This window comes from Aethalodelphis obliquidens, unplaced genomic scaffold, assembly GCF_003676395.1.
Source record: "Aethalodelphis obliquidens isolate GAN/ISIS:26980383/991018 unplaced genomic scaffold, ASM367639v1 scaffold40, whole genome shotgun sequence".
Lineage (NCBI taxonomy): Eukaryota > Metazoa > Chordata > Mammalia > Artiodactyla > Delphinidae > Aethalodelphis > Aethalodelphis obliquidens.
This window is the reverse complement of record NW_020837984.1, coordinates 7,437,351-7,463,067: the sequence shown is the minus strand read 5'-3', so window position 1 is coordinate 7,463,067 and position 25,717 is coordinate 7,437,351. Positions and strand designations below refer to the sequence as shown.

Genomic DNA, 25,717 nt, shown 5'->3' with positions numbered 1-25,717 from the left:
CAAATATCACCTCCTCTAGGAAGCCTCCCCTTATCTTCCAAACTCAAACCAAACCAAAGCTCCCTTCTTTCTTTCTTTTTTTTTTTTTTCAGTACGCAGGCCTCTCACTGTTGTGGCCTCTCCCGTTGCGGAACACAGGCTCCGGATGCGCAGGCTCAGCGGCCATGGCTCACGAGCCCATGTGGGTTCCTCCCAGACCGGGGCACGAACCCGTGTCCCCTGCATCGGCAGGTGGACTCTCAACCACTGCGCCACCAGGGAGGCCCTCTTTCTTTTTTTTTTTTTTTTTTTTGGCGGTACGCGGGCCTCTCACTGTTGTGGCCTCGGGCCTCTCACTGTTGTGGCCTCTCCCGTTGCGGAGCACAGGCTCCGGACGCACAGGCTCCGGACGCCCAGGCTCAGCAGCCATGGCTCACGGGCCCAGCTGCTCCGCGGCATGTGGGATCTTCCCGGACCGGGGCACAAACCCGTGTTCCCTGCATAGGCAGGCGGACTCTCAACCACCGCGCCACCAGGGAAGCCCAAAGCTCCCTTTTTTTAAATACCCTTATCACTTTGTTGCTGAACTCAAGTTTGTGTGCCCAATGCACAGTGAAGCCAAACAAACCAAAATAGTGGAGTTTGGAGCAGAGAAAGGTTTATTGCAGCCCCAAGCAAGGAGAATAGGCGGCTTGTGCTCAAAAAGCCCAAACTCCCCTGATGGGGAAGAGTTTTTATAGGCAGAATTAGGGGGGAGGGCTGCAGGGTGTGTAACCTTTCTCTGATTGGTTGATGGGGAGGTAACAGGGTGGTGTTCCAGGAATCTCAGTCGTCAGCCTTCTGGTTCCAGCCAGTCTGGGGCCATGTGCTTAGGCTTAGCCTAAAGTTACCATCCTCCACCTGGGTGGGGGTCTTAGTTCCTGTAGAAGAACTCAGAGATTCGTATCAGATTGTTATGTATATCCCTTGAGAAGGAACCAGGACCCTCCGCTTTCCTCCACTACTGTTTCTTGACTGTTTTTCCTTTGTTTCTGCATTCCCTCACTCCTCGAATTAGTTACTGTTTGAATCTGCCCTTTGAAATGGGGACACAGAAAGACTTCTGTGCCGAGGAGGACCCCACAGGGTTCTGCTCAGTTTCAACTAGACCTTTGTATCTCTCATGACCACTGTCCATTTCATGTTAGTCCTCCTGTCACTGCTTATTTAGATGCTGGTGTTTGCCAACATTTCCATCCTCAGGTTCTTGCCTCTCATTGCCCACAGGCAGCCTTATCCACACCCAAGGATGCACCTGCACTTCTGTGTGCATTGCTGGCTCCCATATCTCCATCTCCAGCCCAGCCTTCTTACCAGGTCTCCAGACCTATTTTCCCCCCTGTTTCCTATACAGTTGGCTGCCCTACTATCCTCTCACACTTAGTGTGTCTAAAACAGAGATTAGTTTCCTTTCCCTAAAATACTCTTCCTCCCTGTATTCCCTATATTAATGAATGGAAGCCCCATCATCTACCTAGACATACGGCACTCCAAACAGAAACCTTTTCAATTTCTTGCCCACAGTCCAGGCTATTATCAAGTTGATGATTCAGCTTCTTAAATCTCCCAAGGTAGCCTCCTTTCTTGTGTTCCTGGTGCTGTTCCCTAATTCTGCCCTTAATACCTCTAACTCGGACCCTTGCAGTAGCCCATGAACTGCCGCCAACCTTGCTTCCCTTCACTACACCTCACTTGCTACCAGAGAGTCCTTCTGAGTGTTACTGACCATGTCTCTCCTCTGCTCACATCCTTTAAGGCTCCTGTTGCCTGTGGCTTGGCCCCCTGGACTCTTGGTACTCTTGGTTGGGTTTTTTTTTTTTTTAAATATTTATTTATTTTGGGCTGTGTCAGGTCTTTGTTGCAGCACTCAGGATCTTTCGTTGCAGTGCACAGGCTCTTCGTTGTGGCATGTGGGCTTCTCTCTAGTTGTAGTGCAGCACAGGCTCAGTAGTTGTGGCACGTGGGCTCACTAGTTGTGGTGCCCAGGCTTAGTTGCCCCATGGCATGTGGGATCTTAGTTTGACCAGGATCGAACCCACATCCTCTGCATTGGAAGGCAGATTCTCAACCACTGGACCACCAAGGAGGTCCCTTGGTTGGGACTCTTGACATGCCTCTTTCACCTTGCTTCCCATCCTCCTGTGCTCCATATGCCCTATTCCCCACCCCCACTCAGACTATATACCTCTCTCCGAGCACAGCATGCCTGTTCCTTCCTCTTGTGGCTAAAAACCCTCCTGCCCTTGGGAGGAGTGTGGTGTGTCTTTGGAGCCTAATAGACTTGGGATTGGATCCCAGCTCTACTTACTAGCTGTGTGACTGTAGGCAGGTCACCTAACTCCTCTGAGCCTCAGTTTCCTCACCGAGGACAGAGTACCTGCCAGTTGCATCATCATGAAGTAACATGATGAATGTTCTAGCACTGTGCCTCAGTTTCTCTGTTTTTCACTGTTTCCCTGCTCTGGCAAACTTTGTCCTTATCCAGCCTTATGTCTCCCGTCTGGCTCACCTCTGCAAATTTTGTCTCTTCTTTCCCCCAGTCAGAATTAGGTATTCCTTCTGTGAGCTCTCATGGTCTCTGATATTGTAACATACATGGTCACTCATCTGTCTACCTGCTCAGCTGGGAGCAACTCGTGGGCAGGAATCAGGAGTTCTGTCTCATCCAGAGTCTGCTATCAATTATTTATCTACATGTCCTGTCCTAAACTAGCTGGAAGCTTCTCGAAGGTGGAGTTTTCATCTGATTTGTATCTTTCAGCAGCTAGCTGAGTGCTGGGTGTCTCTAAATATTGAATGAATGACAAAATTAACAAAGTACTTGTTCCCACAGCTAAGAAGGTAATGGTGAAGAACACATACAGGAACAGCAAAAGATATCAGAAAATTCTCTTAATTGAGTTGTATGACTCATAAAGCAATTCTCCAATTTATTTGGCAATAAATTTCTGCACACTGTTTCTACTGAAGGAAACTTGTTTTCCTTCGTTTTCTCTAAGTTATCCCAAGTGGTAAAACACTGGCCTCCTGTACACTGTTTTTAGCCCATTAAAATATTATATCTATAAATATTATTTACAACTGACTCTTCTGAATTTTCCTGGGAGACACTACTCAGATTTATTTTCTAGAGTCTTATCAGATTGGATCTCTAATTTTCCATTGGCAAATATGCTTTTTCCATTTTGAGTCTGTTTCAGGCACTAAGCTAAATTTAACGCCATGGTCAGCAGCCTTTTATGCATAGTATCATAAATAATTTCAGTTGTTTCTCACCTGAGAAAATATAATTTTTTTTTATTTGTGGAGAATATGGGGTTTTACCTCTTTAGCTGCCTCAGTTAAAAGAACTTTGAAAGGTATGCGAAAGGAATGAGGGGAAAAGATCAGTCATGCCCTTCTAGGCATGTATATAGAATACCCACCCTATGTGTTCTTGTTCTGTTGTCACCCCACAGTCCCCGTCACCGTGGGAGCTACTGCTCTTGGTGCCCACGGGAGCGGCTATTCCGGAAGTCCCTCCCACCTCCTCCCAGGCCCTCCTACTCCCTCCTGAGGTACCCGCCCTCCCCACCCCGCCTCCCGTACCGTACCCCTGCGGACATCCTGGAGGGCTTTTCCCTGGCTCCTTGATGAGCCCCTGAGAACCTTGTTCCCTCCATTCTTGCATTCCCCTGACTTTTCTGTTCCCCGCTCTTCTCTCCATTGGAACACCCACCCTGGGGGCCCACAGTGCAGAGCCCAGCTGTGGGCTACGGTTGCTTGGTTTGCAGCCCGAGGAACTATGTTCTTCGTCTCAGGTAAACCTACACTCAGAAGGAGTTTTTTTTGTTTTTTTTTTTTTAACACCTTTATTGGAGTATAATTGCTTTACAATGGTGTGTCAGTTTCTGCTTTATAACAAACTGAATCAGTTATACATATACATATGTTCCCATATCTCTTCCCTCTTGCGTCTCCCTCCCTCCCACCCTCCCTATCCCACGACTCTAGGTGGTCACATAGCGCCAAGCTGATCTCCCTGTGCTATGCGGCTGCTTCCCACTAGCTATCTATTTTGTTTGGTAGTGTATATATGTCCATGCCACACTCTCACTTTGTCACAGCTTACCCTTCCCCCTCCCCATTTCCTCAAGTCCATTCTCTAGTAGGTCTGTGTCTTTATTGCCGTCTTGCCCCTAGGTTCTTCATGACCTTTTTTTTTTTCTTAGATTCCATATATATGTGTTAGCATACGGTATTTGTTTTTCTCCTTCTGACTTACTTCACTCTGTATGACAGTCTCTAGGTCCATCCACCTCACTACAAATAACTGAATTTCGTTTCCTTTTATGGCTGAGTAATATTCCATTGTGTATATGTGCCACATCTTCTTTATCCATTCATCTGTTGATGGACACTTAGGTTGCTTCCATGTCCTGGCTATTGTAAATAGAGCTGCAATGAACATTTTGGTACATGACTCTTTTTGAATTATGGTTTTCTCAGGGTATATACCCAGTAGTGGGATTGCTGGGTTGTATGGTAGCTCTATTTTTAGTTTTTGTTTTGTTTTGTTTTGTTTTGTTTTGTGGTACGTGGGCCTCTCTCTGTTATGGCCTCTCCCATTGCGGAGCACAGGCTCTGGACGCGCAGGCTCAGCGGCCATGGCTCATGGGCCTAGCCGCTCCGCGGCATGTGGGATCCTCCCGGACCGGGGCACGAACCCGTGTCCCCTGCATCCGCAGGCGGACTCTCAACCACTGCGCCACCAGGGAAGCCCTCTATTTTTAGTTTTTTAAGGAAACTCCATACTGTTCTCCATAGTGGCTGTATCAATTTACATTCCCACCAACAGTGAAAGAGGGTTCCCTTTTCTCCACACCTTCTCCAGCATTTATTATTTGTAGATTTTTTGATGATGGCCATTCTGACCGGTGTGAGATGATATCTCATTGTAGTTTTGATTTGCATTTCTCTAATGATTAATGATGTTAAGCATCCTTTCATGTGTTTGTTGTCAATCTGTATGTCTTCTTTGGAGAAATGTCTATTTAGGTCTTCTGCCCATTTTCGGATTGGGTTGTTTGTTTTTTTGATATTTAGCTGCATGAGCTGCTTGTAAATTTTGGAGATTCTTTGTCAGTTGCTTCATTGCAAATGTTTTCTCCCATTCTGAGGGTTGTCTTTGTTTTTTGTTTTTTTTTTTGCGGTACGTGGGCGTCTCACTGTTGTGGCCTCTCCCATTGTGGAGCACAGGCTCTGGACGCGCAGGCTCAGCAGCCATGGCTCACGGGCCCACTGCTCCGCGGCATGTGGGATCCTCCCGGACCTGGGCACGAACCCGCGTCCCCTGCATCGGCAGGCGGGCTCTCAACCACTGCGCCACCAGGGAAGCCCCTGAGGGTTGTCTTTTTGTCTTGTTTATGGTTTCCTTTGCTGTGCAAAAGCTTTGAAGTTTCATTAGGTCCCATCTGTTTATTTTTGTTTTTATTTCCATTTCTCTAGGAGGTGGATCAAAAATGATCTTGCTGTGATTTATGTCATAGAGTGTTCTGCCTACGTTTTCCTCTGAGAGTTTGATAGTGTCTGGCCTTACATTTAGGTCTTTAATCCATTTTGAGTTTATTTTTGTGTATGGTGTTAGGGAGTGTTCTAATTTCATACTTTTATATGTACCTGTCCAGTTTTCCCAGCACCACTTATTGAAGAGGCTGTCTTTTCTCCACTGTATATTCTTGCCTCCTTTATCAAAGATAAGGTGAACATATGTGCATGGGTTTATCTCTGGGCTTTGTATCCTGTTGCATTGACCTATATTTCTGTTTTTGTGCCAGTACCATACTGTCTTGATTACTGTAGGTTTGTAGTATAGTCTGAAGACAGGGAGTCTGATTCCTCCAGCTCCATTTTTCTTTCTCAAGATTGCTTTGGCTATTCGGGGTCTTCTGTGTTTCCACACAAATTGTGTAATTTTTTCTTCTAGTTCTGTGAAAAATGCCAGTGGTAGTTTGATAGGGATTGCATTGAATCTGTAGATTGCTTTGGGTAGTAGAGTCATTTTCACAATGTTGATTCTTCCAATCCAAGAACATGGTATATCTCTCCATCTGTTTGTATCATCTTTAATTTCTTTCATCAGTGTCTTATAATTTTCTGCATACAGGTCTTTTGTCTCCTTAGGTAGGTTTATTCCTAGATATTTTATTCTTTTTGTTGCAGTGGTAAATGGGAGTGTTTCCTTAATTTCACTTTCAGATATTTCATCATTAGTGTATAGGAATGCTAGAGATTTCTGTGCATTAATTTTGTATCCTGCTACTTTACCAAATTCATTGATTAGCTCTAGTAGTTTTCTGGTAGCTTTTCTAGGATTCTCTATGGATAGTATCATGTCATCTGCAAACAGTGACAGCTTTACTTCTTCTTTTCTGATTTGGATTCCTTTTATTTCTTTTTCTTCTCTGATTGCTGTGGCTAAAACTTCCAAAACTATGTTGAATAATAGTGGTGAGAGTGGGCAACCGTGTCTTGTTTGTTCCTGATCTTAGTGGATATGGTTTCAGTTTTTCACCACTGAGGATGATGTTGGCTGTGGGTTTGTCATATATGGCCTTTATTATGTTGAGGAAAGTTCCCTCTATGCCTACTTTCTGCAGGGTTTTTATCATAAATGGGTGTTGAATTTTGTCAAAGCTTTTTCTGCGTCTATTGAGATGATTATATGGTTTTCCTCCTTCAATTTGTTAAAATGGTATATCACATTGACTGATTTACGTATATTGAAGAATCCTTGCATTCCTGGAATAAACCCCACTTGATCATGGTATATGATCCTTTTAACGTGCTGTTGGATTCTGTTTGCTAGTATTTTGTTGAGGATTTTTGCATCTATGTTCATAAGCGATATTGGCCTGTAGTTTTCTTTCTTTGTGACATCTTTGTCTGGTTTTGGTATCAGGGTGATGGTGGCCTCGTAGAATGAATTTGGGAGTGTTCCTCCCTCTGCTATATTTTGGAAGAGTTTGAGAAGGATAGGTGTTAGCTCTTCTCTAAATGTTTGATTGAATTCGCCTGTGAATCCATCTGGTCCTAGGCTTTTGTTTGTTGGAAGATTTTTAATCACAGTTTCAATTTCAGTGCTTGTGATTGGACTGTTCATATTTTCTATTTCTTCCTGATTCAGTCTTGGAAGTTTATACGTTTCTAAGAATTTGTCCATTTCTTCCAGGTCGTCCATTTTATTGGCATAGAGTTGCTTGTAGTAATCTCTCATGATCCTTTGTATTTCTGCAGTGTCAGTTGTTATTTCTCCTTTTTCATTTCTAATTCTATTGATTTGAGTCTTCTCCCTGTTTTTCTTGATGAGTCTGGCTAATGGTTTATCAATTTTGTTTATCTTCTCAAAGAACCAGCTTTTAGTTTTATTGATCTTTGCTATCATTTCCTTCATTTCTTTTTATTTCAGATCTGATCTTTATGATATCTTTTCTTCTGCTAACTTTGGAGTTTTTTTGTTCTTCTTTCTCTAATTGCTTTAGGTGTAAGGTTAGGTTGTTTATTTGAGTTGTTTCTTGTTTCTTAAGGTAGGATTGTATTGTTATAAACTTCCCTCTTAGAACTGCTTTTGCTGCATCCCAAAGGTTTTGGGTCGTCGTGTTTTCATTGCCATTTGCTTCTAGGTATTTTTTGATTTCCTCTTTGATTTCTTCAGTGATCTCTTGGTTATTAAGTAGTGTATTGTTTAGCCTCCATGTGTTTGTATTTTTTGCAGATTTCTTCCTGTAATTGATATCTAGCCTCATAGCGTTGTGGTCAGAAAAGATACTTGATATGATTTCAATTTTCTTAAATTTACCAAGGCTTGATTTGTGACCCAAGATATGACCTATCCTGGAGAATGTTCCATGAGCACTTGAGAAGAATGTGTATTCTGTTGTTTTTGGATGGAATATCCTATAAATATCAATTAAGTTCATCTTGTTTAATGTATCATTTAAAGCTTGTGTTTCCTTATTTATTTTCATTTTGGATGATCTGTCCGTTGGTGAAAGTGGGGTGTTAAAGTCCCCTACTATTATTGTGTTACTGTTGATTTCCCCTTTTATGGCCGTTAGTATTTGCCTTATGTATTGAGGTGCTCCTATGTTGGGTGCATAAATATTTACAATTGTTAAATCTTCTTCTTGGATCAATCCCTTCATCATTATGTAGTATCCTTCTTTGTCTCTTGTAATAGTCTTTGTTTTAAAGTCTATTTTGTCAGATATGAGAATTGCCACTCCAGGTTTCTTTTGATTTCAATTTGCATGGAATATCTTTTTCCATCCCCTGACTTTCAGTCTGTATGTGTCCCTAGGACTGAAGTGGGTCTCTTGTAGACAGCATATATACAGGTCTTGTTTTTGTATCCATTCAGCCAGTCTATGTCTTTTGGTTGGAAAATTTAATCCATTTACATTTAAGGTAATTATCGATATGCATGTTCCTATTACCATTTTCTTAATTGTTTTGGGTTTGTTATTGTAGGTGTTTTCCTTCTCTTGTGTTTCCTTCCTAGAGAAGTTCCTTTAGCATTTGTTGTAAAGCTGGTTTGGTGGTGCTGAATTCTCTTAGCTTTTGCTTGTCTGTAAAGGTTTTAATTTCTCCATCAAATCTAAATGAGGGGGCTTCCCTGGTGGCACAGTGGTTGGGAGTCCACCTGCCGATGCAGGGGACATGGGTTCATGCCCCAGTCCGGGAGGATCCCACATGCCACGGAGCGGCTGGGCCTGTGAGTCATGGCCACTGAGCCTGCGCGTCCAGAGCCTGTGCTCCGCAACGGGAGAGGCCATAGTAGTGAGAGGCCTGTGTACCGCAAAAAAAAAAAAAAAAAGTTTGAAATCTGAATGAGATCCTTGCTGGGTAGAATAATCTTGGTTGTAGGTTTTTCTCCTTATCACTTTATATATGTCCTGCCACTCCCTTGTGGCTTGCAGAGTTTCTGCTGAAAGATCAGCTGTTAACCTTATGGGGATTCCCTTGTGTGTTATTTGTTGTTTTTCCTTGCTGCTTTTAATATTTTTTCTTTGTATTTAATTTTTGATAGTTTGATTAATATGTGTCTTGGCGTGTTTATCCTGTATGGGACTCTCTGTGCCTCCTGGACTTGATTAACTATTTCATTTCCCATATTAGGGAAATTTTCAACTATAATCTCTTCAAATATTTTCTCAGTCCCTTTCTTTTTCTCTTTTTCTTCTGAGACCCCTATGATTCGAATATTGGTCCATTTAATGTTGTCCCAGAGGTCTCTAAGACTGTCTTCAATTATTTTCATTCTTTTTCCTTCATTCTGCTCTGCAGTAGTTATTTCCACTATTTTATCTTCCAGGTCACTTATCCGTTCTTCTGCCTCAGTTATTCTGCTATCGATCCCATCTAGAGAATTTTTAATTTCATTTATTGTGTTGTTCATCACTGTTTGTTTGCTCTTTAGTTCTTCTAGGTCCTTGTTAAACATATCTTGTAATTTCTCTATTCTATTTCCAAGATTTTGGATCATCTGTACTATCATTATTCTGAATTCTTTTTTAGGTAGACTGCCTATTTCCTCTTCATTTGTTTGGTCTGGTTGGTTTTTATCTTGCTCCTTCATCTGCTGTGTATTTTTCTGTCTTCTCATTTTGCTTACCTTACTGTGTTTGGGGTCTCCTTCTCGCAGGCTGCAGGTTCGTAGTTCCTGTTGTTTTTGGTGTCTGTCCCCAGTGGCTAAGGTTGGTTCAGTGGGTTGTGTAGGCTTTCTGGTGGAGGGGACTAGTGCCTGTGTTCTGGTGGATGAGGCTGGATCTTGTCTTTCTGGTGGGCAGGTCCACGTCTGGTGGTGTGTTTTGGGGTGTCTGTAGCCTTATTTTGATTTTAGGCAGCCTCTCTGCTAATGGATGGGGTTGTGTTCCTGTCTTGCTAGTTGTTTAGCATCGGGTGTCCAGCATTGTAGCTTGCTGGTCATTGAGTGAAGCTGGGTCTTGGTGTTGAGATGGAGATCTCTGGGAGATTTTTGCCATTTGATATTACGTGGAACTGGGAGGTATCTTGTGGACCAGTGTCCTGAACTTGGCTCTCCCACCTCAGAGGCACAGCCCTGATGCCTGGCTGGAGCACCAAGAGCCTTCCATCCATACGGCTCAGAATAAAAGGGAGAAAAAGTAGAAAGAAAGAGAGAAAGAAGATAAAATAAAATAAAATAAAGTTATTAAAATAATTATTAAGAAAAAATTTTTAAAAAGTAATTTTAGAAAAACACAAAAAATGGACAGACGGAACCCTAGGACAAATGGTAAAAGTAAAGCTATAAAGACAAAATCACACACAGACGCATACACATACACACTCACAAAAAGAGAAAAAGGTTAAAAAATATATATATCTTTGCTCCCAAAGGCCACCTCCTCAATTTGGGATGATTCGTTGTCTATTCAGGTATTCCACAGATGCAGGGTACATCAAGTTGATTGTGGAGATTTAATCCGCTGCTCCTGAGGCTGCTGAGAGAAATTTCCCTTTCTCTTCTTTGTTCTCACAGCTCCCGGGGTTCAGCTTTGGATTTGGCCCCGCCTCTGCGTGTAGGTCGCCTGAAGGCGTCTGTTCTTCGCTCAGACAGGACAGGGTTCAAGAAGCAGCTGCTTTGGGGGCTCTGGCTCACTCAGGCCGGGGGGAGGGAGGGGTACGGAGTGCGGGGCGAGCCTGCGGCGGCAGAGGCCAGCGTGACGTTGCACCAGCAGGAGGCGTGCTGTGCGTTCTCCCGGGGAAGTTGTCCCTGGATCATGGGACCCTGGCAGTGGCGGGCTGCACAGGTTCCCGGGAGGGGAGGCGTGGAGTAACCTGTGCTTGCACACAGGCTTCTTGGTGGCTGCAGGAGCAGCCTCAGCGTCTCATGCTCGTCTCTGGGGTCTGCGCTCAGAGCGTGGCTCGCGCCCGTCTCTGGAGCTCCTTTAAGCGGCGCTCTTAATCCCCTCTCCTCATGCACCAGGAAACAAAGAGGCAAGAAAAAGTCTCTTGCCTCTTCGGCGGGTCCGGACTTTTTCCCCGGACTCCCTTGCGGCTAGCTGTGGCACACTAACCCCTTCAGGCTGTGTTCACGCCGCCAACCCCAGTCCTCTCCCTGGGATCCGACCTCCGGAGCCCGCGCCTCAGCTCCCAGCCCCGCCCGCCCCGGCGGGTGAGCGGACAAGCCTCTCGGGCTGGTGAATGCTGGTCGCCACCGGTTCTCTGTGCTGGAATCTCTCCGCTTTGCCCTCTGCACCCCTGTTGCTGTGCTCTCCGCCGTGGCTCCGAGGCTTCCCCCTCCACCACCCGCAGTCTCCGCCCGCGAAGGGCCTTACTCGTGTGTGGATACCTTTCCTCCTTCACAGCTCCCTCCCACTGGTGCAGGTCCCATCCCTATTTTTTTGTCTCTGTTTTTTCTTTTGCCCTACCCAGGTACATGGGGAGTTTCTTGCCTTTTGGGCGGTCTGAGGTCTTCTGCCAGCGTTCAGTAGGTGTTCTGTAGGAGCTGTTCCACATGTAGATGTATTTCTGATGTATTTGTGGAGAGGAAGGTGACCTCCGCGTCTTACTCTTCCGCCATCTTGAAGCTCCTCCAGAAGGAGGCTCTTTACAAAGGGTGGTTTGGCTTGATCCTACTGTAGTGTATGGGTTAGTACATGATCTGGGAATCTAACCATCCTTTATAAAATGGATTAAACATTTATTTTCTGGCAACTCGGTCTCTCTCTCTTGTTCTTAATAAAATGTCATTAGGAGAAAATGTGCATAGGCCACAAGTAACTTATAATCTGTTATATGTACATAGTCCACAAATAACATATAACCTATTTAAGTGGACTTTTTAAAAAGCAGCATTGGGAACCAGTGTCAACTTAATTTGTCTTTCAATTCTAGACATCATATACCAGGTTTTTTCCTCCTACCAGGCTGATTTTAACACCAACATTTCTGGGGTAAATGAACAAAAACGTATAAGCTGTGAAGATTTTGTGGACCTTTCTGATATTTACCACTCTAATGAAGAGTACTTCAGGAAACTAGAAGAGCTGAAGGCAGCCCACATGGAAACTATGGCAAAGTTAGAGAAAATGTACCAGAATAAATTAAATTTAAAGGAAGTTCAGCTAGCAATCACCATGGAAGAAGCTGCTAGTGTCTCTTCCAGGTAAGTTTGTACATAATGTTATTTGTGGACTGTAAAGTAAAATGTATACTTAAAAGTGCAGAACAAAATTATTTCAGAATATTTTCTTTCAAATATCCCTTTGTGCTTTTAATGATATACAGAGGTGAGATTTTATTCAGATTGTTTGATGGCTTATCAACCTGTTAGGTGGCTTCTTGCCTTGTGGGTCATTTGGTGGCCCTTTGTTCTTTTCTCTCTGACCCACCATTCTTAGACATGTATCAGAATATTTAGTCTGGGCCATTTTCAAATGATGAATATTAAAATTTAACTTTAAAAGCCCTTTTTTAATAATATGTGGATTAATATGAGCTCAGTAAAGATATAGTACAGAAGGTTCAGAGCTAAGACATAGATCCGATTTAAGTTTTCAAAATAGTCATTTTTGCCATAAACTTGCTTCTTTTGAAACTTGAGTTGGTCAGCTCTGATTGTGCATCTCCTGTGTGCCAGACCTTGTCTGGGCACCGGGGAGTCAAAATCAAGATGCCCTCAAGGAGGTCAAAGACTAGCTGAGATCCAAACACACAACATGGTGTAACAGAGTGTCATAGAGACAGAGGAAGAGCAGTTGATCACGTCAAGGTGTCAGTGGAGGGATACAGGCATATCGAGTGTCGTATCTGAGTTCAGTCTTGAAGGAGAAATAGCTGAAGCAGATGTAGGAAGCAAGGAGTGGCCTTCTAGGCAGCAGGAACCATGTGTGCCAAGGCATGGCACCGTGTGAAATCACCGTGTGTGTGTGAGGAACTTCCCGTGATTGGATCTTTTTTTTTTTCCTTGTGCTGGGTCTCCGTTGTGGCACACAGGTTCTTCTTTGTGGCAGGTGTGCGGGCTTCTCTAGGTATGGCGCGAGGGCTCCAGAGCCCGCAAGCTCAGTAGTTGTGGTGCACGGGTTCCCTAGTTGCAGTGCGTAGGCTTAGTTGCCACGAGGCATGTGGGGTCTTAGTTCCCCCACCAGGGATCAAACTCGCATCCTCCTGTATTGGAAGGCAGATTCTTAACCACTGGACCACCAGGGAAGTCCCCTGTGGTTGGATTTTTTTTTTTTTTTTTTTTTTTTTGGCTGCATTGGGTCTTTGTTGCTGCGCACGGGCTTTCTCTAGTTGCGGCGAGTGGGGGCTACTCTTCGTTGTGGTGTGCAGGCTTCTCATTGCAGTGGCTTCTCTTGTTTTGGAGCACAGTCTCTAGGTGTGCAGGCTTCAGTAGTTGTGGCTCACGGGCTCTAGAGCGCAAGCTCAGTAGTTGTGGCGCACAGGCTTAGTTGCTCCGTGGCATGTGGGGTCTTCCCAGACCAGGGCTCAAACCCGTGTCCCCTGCATTGGCAGGTGGATTCTTAACCACTCTGTGCCACCAGGGAAGCCCCCTGTGATTGGATCTCACTTAAGAATGGTGACGGGGTAGGGAGAGGCAAGAGGTGAAACTGGAAAGGAAGGCAGGGGCTAGTCTTGAAGGGCTTTAAAATCTAGACTTTTCTTTTTTCAATTAAAAAAAAATTTGGTGGGGCTGCATTGGGTCTTCGTTGCTACGCACAGGCTTTCTCTAGTTGCAGCGAGCGGCGGCTATTCTTCGTTGCGGTGCACGGGCTTCTCATTGCAGTGGCTTCTCTTGTTGTGGAGCACGGGCTCTAGGGCGTGTGGGCTTCAGTAGTTGTGGCACGTGGGCTCAGTAGTTGTGACTCGTGGGCTCTAGAGCGCAGGCTCAGTAGTTGCGGCACACAGGCTTCAGTAGTTGTGGCACACGGGCTTCAGTAGTTGTCGCGTATGGGCTTAGTTGCTCCGTGGCGTATGGGATCTTCCCGGACCAGGGCTCGAACCCGTGTCCCTTGCATTGGCAGGCGGATTCTTAACCACTGCGCCACCAGGGAAGTCCCTATAATTTAGACTTTGTAACAATGACAAATCATGGGAAAGTTTCAGGAAGGAGAGTGATTTGATCAGATGTATGTTTTAAGATGGTGACTCTGGAAAATGTGTGGAGAATTCAATAGTGATTAGACCCAAGGAGCCTCTGCTGTCTTAGGTTCCTGCCCTGTAAAATGAGGGAGTAAAACTAGATCATTTATCGGCATCTCCCAGGCTCTGTTCTAAAAAAAAATTGATAATTTTCACAAGCCCTATCTAGCTCCTATTTTCTAACTGATTTTGCCTTGATCTTAGAAATTATGTAGTTCTTAATCTTTATATTTGGTCACATGCAGCTGAAAGAGTAACCTAATTATTCTTCTCATTTACGTAGGTCTGTATCAGAAAAGAGCTCCCATCATCCTGTTTCATTAATGACATCAATTTCAGAGCCTGATTTAGGTCAGTCTTCCTCTTTGATTGTGTCTTCCTCTGAAGATGAGTTGCCCAACGTAGAAAAAGAGTATTCTGAGAAAAGCAGAATGATGACCTATGCTAAGGAGCTCATCAACAACATGTGGACAAACTTCTCTGTTGAAGATTATATTCAGTTTGAAGATGCTGACTTGCCAGCACTCGAAAAAAAAAAAAAGAAGCCAAAAGAATGGGTGCCAAAGATTACAGTACCTGAGCCTTTTCAAATGATGATTAGAGAGCAGAAGAAAAAAGAAGAGAACATGAAATCTAAATCAGATATTGAAATGGCACGCAAACTGCTCAAGAAACAAGAAGAAGAATCAGAGTGTAAGAAAAAATTCCGAGCCAACCCAGTTCCTGCGTTCGTCTTTCTCCCCCTTTATCATGATATAGTCAAGCAAAATGAAGAACGGAGGAGGTCTATGAAGGAGAAAAACAAAGAAGCTCTTTTGGCCTCGCAAAAGCCGTTTAAGTTTATTGCAAGGGAGGAACAGAAGCAAATTCGGGAAAAGCAGCTGAAAGACTTTTTTAAGTCTAAGAAGAAAACAAACCAATTTAAAGCCAGACCGATACCTCGATCTACTTATGGTTCAACTGTCAATGACACATTAACAGAAGAAGAGGTCTATAGAAACATTAGGACGCAGCAGAGAACCCAAGACTTTTTACAGAATTCATCCCCTCTGCCTTGTAGTCCAGCTCGCAGAAGTTATGCTACAAGGAAGCCCAAGTGTCCTGAACAGGCTGAAAAGTCCAAGTGTAAACACAAGTTTAGGTGCCAGACTGCTGATACTGAAGACCTTCCTGAGAGATATAAGAAACACCACTCAGAACAGAAGTGTCCAAAACCCCTGACAGTCTGTGAACCATCTGACCTTCCTGCAGCCTCACATGCATCCACTGAAAGAGAGAAAATCTTGGCAGATATTGAAGCAGATGAAGAAAATTTAAAAGAAACACGTTGGCCTTATCTGTCTCCAAGGCGCAGGTCACCAGTAAGAAGTAGAAATGCAAAACCTGTGCCTTGTAGCTGCAACCCTCCCATGCCCACGGTGTCCTCCAGAGGAAGAGAACAAGCCACAAGGTAAATAACTGATGCAGCACTGATTGACTCGTGGTTGCTCCATTGATTTTGTATTGGGGAATTTGAAACTATGACGTTATTTTATCTGGTAACATATTTTACTATATAATATAGAACATTTTGCCAGAGGGTGTTCTTCTAAGAAATGAATGTATTTTCCATTTTATGAATCTTTGGGGATAGAAAAGGTTACAGTCACCCTATTGATTTTCTAATTACAACTCAGATCCTTCTCAGAAGGTTGCCCCTTGTTTTCAACCATTGAATTATCCCGTGTTGTCTTTGCTAAACAACATTCTCATTGGCTTAAAGTGAATTAAGCCTTAGTTTGTTGCCCTCAGGAGATCACTTGAGGAAAAGAAAATGTTGGAAGAAGAGAGAAATCGGATCCTAACTAAGCAGAAGCAAAGAATGAAAGAATTGCAGAAACTCTTGACAACCCGGGCTAAGGCTTATGACTCACATCAGAGTTTAGCTCAAATGTCTAAATCCAGAGTAAAATCTCTCAGGTATCATGAGAGAATCCTGACCCTCCAGATCATTGGTTTTCAAACTTTTTTTGAATCAGTGGACCCCTCAATATATGAAAAAATTAAGAATAGTATTAGTATTTCAGTTTCTGGATTCAAGTTACTATCAGTTACTTATAGTTAACTTACACACACACACACGCACACACACACACACACACACACACACACACACACTCACTCACTCACTCACTCATACTCACTCACTCACTTCGTGGTGAGAACCAACATGTATACTGACTCCAGGACCATGATGCCATGTTGATGAACAGAAAAACATGTGGCCATGGTTCACAGTTGTAATCTTACATCAGCATCTAAACTTTTTCTTTATATTATTTTTTATTGCACAGTGCAATATTGAGAAAAATCTTGATTCACACAGATAAAGCTCTTTTTAACAGCTTGCCGTGTAATCTCAGAATATTCTTCAACAAACAGATATGTCAGAGAGCTTTGTTCTAAGGTCTGCATGATATCTGATAGCACAAATTAACACATTGATGTTAACATCAGTTATGTGGTGTGTCAGTTAACACGTGTGTTAAGGTTTAGTAGTATGTATTACATGCTGCAATTCTGCAGTACAAAGTTTGAAAATCAGTGTTCCAGAGGAACATTTTTATGTTGCGACATAAAAATGTTCATGTTTAAGGAGTAAAATATCTCCCTCAAAGCTGGGTAAGTAATATGATTTATTAATTTTTAATCTGATTTATAAGTATCCCCAAATCTATATTTGCTTTTAATTATGAGTGTTCCTTTTTAAATGTATATTATGTATAATAATTATTATATTCCTTTGTAACAGATGTTATGTATACATTCCTTATAATGTGTATCAATGTAATTCATTGATAAAAGGAGCTTGATTTGATGAACTTGAGCAAAATATTTGTTAGAAATATACTAGTCATCCTTAGAAAGTAAACGGGATTTTCCATAATGCTAAATTGTGTATAGTTAAGCATAATTATCATTTTATGGTATAATTATTTTTTCTAATCCATGAAGTCTTATGATCTTGGTAGAATTAGTGTATTTTACATAGAGAAAGTCACATAATTTAATTTATTATAGGATCTGGTTCAAATAGTAAGTATACTTACAGTGAATTTGTGTATTTTGGTTCCTGTTCCTCTCTATGTGGTATTCCCATAATCCCCATTTCTCCCCTGCCCTGCTCCCATTTAATTCACTGTGCCATCAACCTATAGGAGATATCATTTAGGGGAAAAAAGAAGAGCAAGGTCTTGTTTTCAGAAGAAATTCCTTAAAGAGAAGATACCAAATTTGGACCAAACTTTTTTGGTTTATAAATACTTATAAATGAGATAAGAGGGCATTCATTTATCTCCTCAGGCCAGTTTGAAGCCACTGAATCCATTATGCTTTGAAGATTTCAGGAACCTCAAAGTACCCAGACTGTTCCCGGCATGTAAAATGTGTGCTCTCAGAACCTAGAACTTTTATCCTGCATTCCATAAAAATTTACCAGTCTGGGAAAGAAATTGTGATAAACTGTGCTCATGACTTAATTTCTGATTTGTCATCTACGCTAAATGTTATATGTGCAAATTCTTATTTCTTTTAAAAATTCCATTCCTTTTATTTGATTTTAGAAAGAGTGAAAAAGAAAGGATGAGAGAATACCGACGAGAACTAGAAGAAAGAGAAGAAAAATTAAAAAACAGGCCGCTGCTATTTGAAAGAGTTGCTCAGGTTGTGTTTGTTGGAATTTGAGAGCTATTGTCAGCTTTGTTTCTTTTTTTTTTAACATCTCTATCTCCTAATTTTTATGGTCCATTTTTCTTATGTGTTATATAATTTACTGAGATAGTATTATTTCTGTGACAGCTTCATCACATCAGTCAAGTAAGTAGTTTTGCTTAAATCTGAGCATTGAATCTTGATGAGGCTCGTAAGCTTGATAAAGAACATGCTGCTAATCCAATCATTTTCAAAATAATAGTTTCACAACCTGTTTTTAATGGCTAGTACCAACTTGGCCAAATACTAAGGTGAGTTTTGGAAGTCTTTGAAAAATTAAAAAATGAAACAAAATGGCTAATTGAATCAGATTTATTCCTGCCAGTTTTTTTTTGGTTTGTTTTCTTGGGATAAAATTGACATATAGCAGGTATAAGTTTAAGGTATACAGCATAATGACATACGTATATTAGGAAATGATTACTACAATACGTTTAGTTAACATCTATCACCTCGTATTGTTACCAAAAAAATTATTTTTCCTTGTGATGAGAACTTTTAGGACCTCCTCTCTTAGCAGCTTTCAAATATGCCACACAGCAGTGTTAGCTGTAGTCACCATGCTGAACGTCACACCCCCAGTACTTATTTATCTTATAACTGGAAGTTTGTACCTTTTGACACCTTCATCCAATTCCTCCAGTAACCACAAATCTGATCTCCTTTTCTATGAGTTGTGTGTGTGTGTATTTAGATTCCACGCATAAATCAGATCATATAGTATTTGTCCTTCTCTGTCTGACTTACTTCCCTTAGCATAATGCCCTCAAGGTCCATCTGTATTGTCACAAATGGCAGGATTTCCTTTTTTATGGCCGAATAATATTCCATTGTGTGTGTGTGTGTGTGTGTGTGTGTGTGTGTGTGTATCACATTTTCTTTATCCATTCGTCTTTTGGTGGCCATTTGGGTTGTTGCCACGTCTTAACTATTGTCTATAATGCTTCAGTGAATCGACATAGTGATTTCATTTTCTTTAGATAAATACCTGGGAGTGGAATTGCTGGATTGTGCAGTAGTTCTATTTTTAAGTTTTTGAGGAACCTCTATAGTTTTTTCCATAATGGCTGCACCAATTTACTTTCCCACGAACAGCACACAAGGGTTCCCTTTTCTCTACATCCTGACCAGCATTTGTTATGTCTTGTCTTTTTGAGACTAGCCATTGTAACAGGTATGAGGTGATATCTCAGTGTGGTTTTGATTTCATTTCCCTAATGATTAGTGATGTTGAGCACCTTTTTACGTGCCTGTTGGTCATTTGAATATCCTCTTTGGAAAAATGTCTATTCAGATCTCTTGCCCATTTTTAAATTTGATTATTTGGTTTTTGCTAATCACTTGTATGAGTTCTTTATGTATTTTGGATAGTAACCCCTTATCAGGTAGATGATTTGCAAATATTTTTTCCCATTCAGTAGGTTGCCTTTTCATTTTAAAATTTTTGCCTTTTCATTTTGTTGATCAGTTTTTTTAAGTGAGTCTATAATTTTTAGTCGTATCTACAATTACCGAAAGGACTTCCTTTTTTTAAAAATTGAAGTATAGTTGATTTACAATGTGGTATTAGTTTCTGGTATATAGCAAAATGATTCAGTTATATATGTATATGTGTGTGTATATGTATATTCTTTTTCAGATTCTTTTCCATTATAGGTTATTACAAGATATTGAATATAGTTCCCTGTGCTATACAGTAGGACCTTGTTGTTTATCTGTTTTATATAAAGTAGTGTGTATCTGTTAATCCCATCTCCTAATTTATCCCTCCTCACCCAATTTGGTAACCATAAGTTTGTTTTCTATGTCTGTGAGAAGCACTTCCTTTTTATCAGAAAAGATACTTTGATCCTATGGACGATGAATTCTGATTTTACTAGATTTATACTCAGTTTTACAGTCTTTCCCTTAAGAGAAATTTGTCAATTTCAGATGATCTTCCCCTTTGTGTCCATGAGGGAGGGGCTCCTATGGGCGACATGGTTTAACAATGGACAAAATCACTGGAGGTTACAGGTGCTGTGTTGTGAATTTCAAGCTGTTACATTTGGAGCTTCCTGCCAGCAAGTGTCTGGGACAGATGAGTGTCCTTATAGGACTGCCCATGTCAGTGACTCACTGAGGACAAAGGACGTGTGTTATGGGTAAATCTACATATTACAGCCTCTCAAAGTTATGGGAACCCTTTACTGACTGATTTGGGTATAATTTTATGTAATGCTTTTCATTTTAAGGGATGGTGTTTTTTTTCATATCTCAGTTTCAACTTTAGGGGAAAAAAATTATCTTAAGCTGTTCTGTGTTACTCAGCATAAAGTGATTGACTTTCGCCTCAAAGTAGTTATCTCCAGCTCCCAACTGCAGGCTTTTTTTTTTTTTTTGCGGTACGCGGGTCTCTCACTGTTGTGGCCTCTCCCGTTGCGGAGCACAGGCTCCAGACGCGCAGGCTCAGCGGCCATGGCTCACGGGCCCAGCCGCTCCGCGGCATGTGGGATCTTCCCAGACCAGGGCACGAACCTGTGTCCCCTGCATCGGCAGGCGGACTCTCAACCACTGTGCCACCAGGGAAGCCCCCTTTTTTTTTTTTTTAAAGTATTTTAGTCTTTTAATTTATTTATTTTTGGCTGCGTTGGGTCTTTGTTGCTGTGCGCGGGCTTTCTCTACTTGTGGTGAGCAGGGGCTGCTCTTTGTTGTGGTGCGCAGGCTTCTCATTGTGGTGGCTTCTCGTTGCAGAGCACGGGCTCTAGGTGCACGGGCTTCAGTAGTTGTGGCTCATGGGCTCAGTAGTTGTGGTACACAGACTTAGTGGATCCGCGGCATGTGGGATCTTCCTGGACCAGGGATTGAACCTGTGTCCCCTGCATTGGCAGGCAGATTCTTAACCACTGCGCCACCAGGGAAGTCCTCTTCTGTGTTCTCTTATTACTCTTTTGTGCATCTCTGTCTTTGCTCCTGCATGTTGTGTGGAAATTATCTGTTCAATGCTCTCTTCTCTTTCAGCTAGTTACTTTTAAAGGTGTTGGTCAAATCTTTGTATTCCTAGCACTTAGCACCTAAGACAATGTATGGCACAAAGGGGATGTTAAGAAACATTTGTTGAACCCAAACTGAACTGTTTCTTCCTGGGATTAGTCCAGGCTGAGAGCACTACCCTGACAATACTAGTGATGAGCCTCAGTATTAACAAGCAGTTTTACCATGCTGTGAATTCCCACTCTTTCTAAGCACCAGAGAAAATGTGGTAAAATAAGTGGTGTGTGTGAAATTAAACCCATAAAGAAATGTTAAATATTGAAAACATAGGTTGGTTTCATAGCTGATATTTCTTCCACCACCCTTGGCCCACACATATGCTGTTCTCTTTCCCCATATAGCCTCTACCTCCCGTGAGGGCTTGTCACAAAATAAGTATTCAGTTATTATTAAATAAAGGAAAGAATTACTGTAAACTAAACTTAGGCTCATAAAAATTAAGTATTTTTCCCCTTCAAACTAGGGCAGTGATTGTAGACAGACTTTCATCATTCCTCATTATTTTGGTTTCCTCAAGAAACAAAGTTAATTTGTTTTTTTTGCAGTCTTAGATAGAAAAACAAAATAACCATACAGTTATTTTAACTACTTTTTATTTCATGGTCTTTACAATTCTTTTGCATTGTGAAATTGAAGGGGGAAATGTTTGTTTCAATTAGGAACAATTATACACTATTCACCTTGATATAAAATATTAAAAGGTAATAAATTCTATATACAGGGTGACTGAGGGTGACTCACCATTGTTTTGGTTTTGTTAACATAAATTAGAACTTCTTTTTTTCTTGCAGTGACTATTGCTGCTAATTAACAGCTGTTATTTAATAAATTCACTCACAACTTTATGCATTACCCGTTTATAAGTGTTAATGGTGGTCTTGCTGCTGTTGAGTTATCCCCTAGCAGAGTAAGCCTGTGATCCAGGACAGAGCAAACCATGTTTTCCTGTTTCTTGAAAATCACAGGATTTATTAACTGAATAGATGTTAAATTGGATTTTAAGCCAAATTCAGATGAAGGCTTACAAGCACTAACATTGATTAGTATCATTTAAATCTTTTATATTTCATTTGCTTAAAATTAGAATATATTTTTCTTAATACATTGGGTTACGTTTGGGGTTTCTTTATTCTGCTTTACAGTCTTTGGGGCATAGTTCTCATCTCACTTTGCTGTGCCTGTCAGTTCCCCAAGTCTTGTCTGTTTGTGTTCATAGCCTCTGGTTGCATTTTTACTTACTTTTGTGAAATTTATTATTATTCACAGTGGGTGCATTTTAGCAGCAGTTTGAGTGCTTCTTTTTTCAGTTTTCTAGCATGTCAGGAAATGCACTGGTGATAGTTTTATCCATTGTAATCAGTCTTTGCCATTTTGGTTTCTCCAATGGGACACTAGACTCCATGGTCCTTCCTTATGCTGGAATCCCTGGGTTAGGAAAATATCTGACACTGATTTGCTGAAGTCAGGCTTAAGGCTACCTTCAAACTCCAGGATAACCACTTCCACTTAGAAAGCAGCATGGTGGAGTGGAGAAGACTCAGGAAAGGATTAAGAGACTTGGTTTTCCCTCTCACTATATCCTGTGACCTTAAGCAAACAGCTTAACCTCAGCAAGAGTGGAGGGAGTATCTTACTTATTTGTTAAATTTGGGGTGAGACTGGGTGCTCTTCCACACCCTTTCCAGGATGGGATGCCATTGGTGCATTGGGGCTGGGCCATTCCTCGGGCCTTTCCTTTAGTTTGAGGTCCAGATGACGATTTTTGGCCCTATACCAGTTCATGTCCACTCATAGGAGATAAAATTGGAGTAAAGCCAAGGCACTAATGAGAACCCCAGTCATCTTATGTCTCTGTAAATCCTGTGGCCTCAGGAACTGTGACAACTGACTTGCTTTAGGTATGAGAGTGTCATCACAACTCCCACAAAGCCAGGAAGTAACATTCTGGAGAGTTGAACCCAGTTCTAAATTCATGTTTTTCTTGCTGTATCTCTTGCTTCCTCTACAGAATTAAGGTAACAACATAGATGATTTTATCATCTTTGGTGGATTAGAGATATGGCGTGTAAAGAGTAAAATTTACAGTAGGCACATAAAGAACTCTCTGACAACTATCACAGGAACTTATTTTCTTACTGATTTTTTTCAGATATCCTTGAACAGTCATGAAACAGTATAAAGAATAATTATAGATCAAAACTCATGTGGCCACTACCCAGGTTAAAAGCATTAGAGCACTGCCAGTACCCCAGAAACCCTGTGTGCCCCTCCCAGATCAAAACCCTCTCACCTAGAGGTAGCCACCCTTCTAACTTTTGACATAAGCATTTCCTTGTTTTTCTTTACAGTTTTACCACTGCTGTACCTATCCCTAAACAACATAGTTTAGTTTTGCCTGTTTTTGGACTTTATGTAAATGAATCATACTACGTGTACTCTTTTGCGGTATGCTGCTTGTGAGATCTGTCCATGTTGTGGCATATAGCTAGAGTTCATTTTCGTTGCTTTATTTTAGTCTGTTACATGAATACGTCACAATTTATTTATCCATCCTACTGCTGATAGATATTTAGGTTGTTTCCAGTTTGGGGTTGTTACAAACAGTACTGTTCTGAACATTTTGGTATGTCTCCTTGGGCAGATATGTAGGAGTTTCTCTGGGCATATACCTAGGAGTGGAATTGCTGGTCAGAGGGTATGCATATTTTTCAACCAACTGTGATTATTGAATTTAATTTTCACAGGAGCTTTTAACCCGTACATTTGTAATGGAAACTTAAAGTCTTTTGTTCTTATCTAAAAAGGTTTGTCTTTCCTATAGAAAAATGCAAGAATGGCAGCAGAAAAGCATTATTCTAACACCTTAAAAGCACTAGGAATATCTGATGAGTTTGTTTCAAAGAAAGGCCAAAGTGGAAAAATTTTTGAGTACTTCAGCAATCAAGAGATGAAAAGTTTCACTGAAGATAAAGAAAGGTAACATATATAAGATGTCTGAATGGTTTACCTTTGAAAAAATTCTTACTTGCAGGAAAGCTAAAATTCTGTTCTATGATATTTTAAAAGGCCTTTTACCTAATGGAATACATGTGAACTACTGTAAAATATACTGACATTTTAACATGTTTGACACTTCAAAATATTACAAGGTGATGAAGTATCTTGTTTTTAAAGTAAAATAATTTAAATTTCTGACATAAATAATGAAAATAATAACATGCTTTCAAATGAAGTTTGAGTCAATCAAGTTTTGAAATAAATTACTTCTCAGAAGAATATCTACTTTCCCAATTGGTACTTTTATAGACTTCTCTTGATAAATCGGAATTTATACACTTGAGGAAGACTAACTGCAGGATGGTGTACATTACAGAGGGTTTGTTTACCTTTAAACCAAATTATTTTTCCTTTGAAAGATTGATAAATTTCTTCCTCTAGCTTTAATGAAGAGAAAATAGAAGAAAGAGAGAATGGGGAAGAAAATTATCTTACTGATACCAACAGCCAAGATTCTTGCAAGGAAACAGGTAAAGCTGATGAAGAGAGTGGAGAAGAGAATTGTGTTGAAGAATAAAACTGAATCAGTCGACAGGGTCTCCTCTCTGTTCTGCTGATGTTGTTGGCAGCATTGGGTGTCAGAAGCCGCGCCTGTGGTGTTAAGGACATCCATGGGAACCCGTCTGATAACGTGCAGGTCTCTTTTTGCTCCGGATGCGCAGGCTCAGCGGCCATGGCTCACGGGCCCAGCCGCTCCGCGGCATGTGGGATCTTCCCGCACCGGGGCACGAACCCTTGTCCCCTGCATCGGCAGGCGGACTCTCAACCACTGCGCCACCAGGGAAGCCCCGTGCAGGTCTCTTGAGCAAAGTCCTCGTGTAGCCTGAAAAGGCCGAATCCAGCTGATGGGTCATTTGCTCAGAGTCAGGCTTTGCCTATACAGTTTTTAAAAGTACTACATATGGTCTGTTTGCAACTTTGATCTTACTTCTATTTTTAAAAAGTGTTTGAGAATCACAGCTGTCACAAACTGATTAGGTATAAAAATATACATAATTTTATCATTTTGGGTGGAAAAAAATGCTTAGCATTGAGAGCAGAGGGGAGTATTGGCCTTTGGTTTGAAAAAAAAGTTCTGGAAAGCATGAATCAATAAATATTTTTAAATTATACTACTTGCTCCTTTTTCTCTGCAGTACATCTCACAAAATGAATCCTCAAACTTATTTTACTAGGTATTTTAAATTTCTTATCTGAGCCATTTTTAAAAAGTAATAAAACAGGAAAAAAATAGATAATTTGCACATTTACATTCATTTATGCACTGAGAATTACTGGGTTTTTTTTTTGAAAAATCCAAGTCTATTGTTTCGTATGCCCTTAGGGAGCTGCCATTAAACTAAATAACGGAGGATGTCAGAATATAGAGGCCAACGAATAAAACTCAAGAGTTTTCAAATGTAAAAATAAAAAAGAAAAGGAAGAAAAGTTGTTATTTGGGTAAGTTTAACATCAAATTGAGTGTGGATAAATATACACCTGAAGGCTTCTAAAAGTTTGATGGGACTGGACTGCTAAAGAAACTCTAAGCCTGGTCTGCAACCGTTAAAGCAACACCAGACCTGCTGCACCAGTCAGAAGCCAGTTGTGAAAGGTATGCAGAACCCAGGGAGGGCACATGCTTCAAAGTCCGTTTTATTATTTATTTATTTAGGCCACGCTGTGCAGCATGCAGGATCTTAGTTCCCCAACCAGGGATTGAACTCATGCCCCC

The 25,717-nt window shown here is 41.4% G+C and overlaps 1 protein-coding gene across 5 annotated transcripts in view; it reads left to right on the top strand.

Moving 5' to 3' along the window:
- The window catches only part of FAM161A (FAM161 centrosomal protein A), a 31,904-nt gene extending 6,789 nt beyond the window's left edge, over positions 1-25,115 (top strand). Inside the window, exons 2-7 of one of the 5 annotated variants that reach the window (XM_027131791.1) lie at positions 11,949-12,187; positions 14,447-15,613; positions 15,955-16,122; positions 17,766-17,865; positions 23,768-23,922; positions 24,385-25,115. In XM_027131791.1, coding sequence (XP_026987592.1) covers positions 11,949-12,187; positions 14,447-15,613; positions 15,955-16,122; positions 17,766-17,865; positions 23,768-23,922; positions 24,385-24,520 — 1,965 coding nt within the window. In that variant the 3' untranslated portion in view covers positions 24,521-25,115. Of the gene's footprint in view, positions 1-11,948; positions 12,188-14,446; positions 15,614-15,954; positions 16,825-17,765; positions 17,868-19,929; positions 20,058-23,750; positions 23,923-24,384 lie in introns of those variants that run through there. The other 4 variants (XM_027131792.1, XM_027131793.1, XM_027131794.1 and 1 more) reach the window with 4 other exon arrangements.
- Positions 25,116-25,717: the final 602 nt, after the last annotated feature.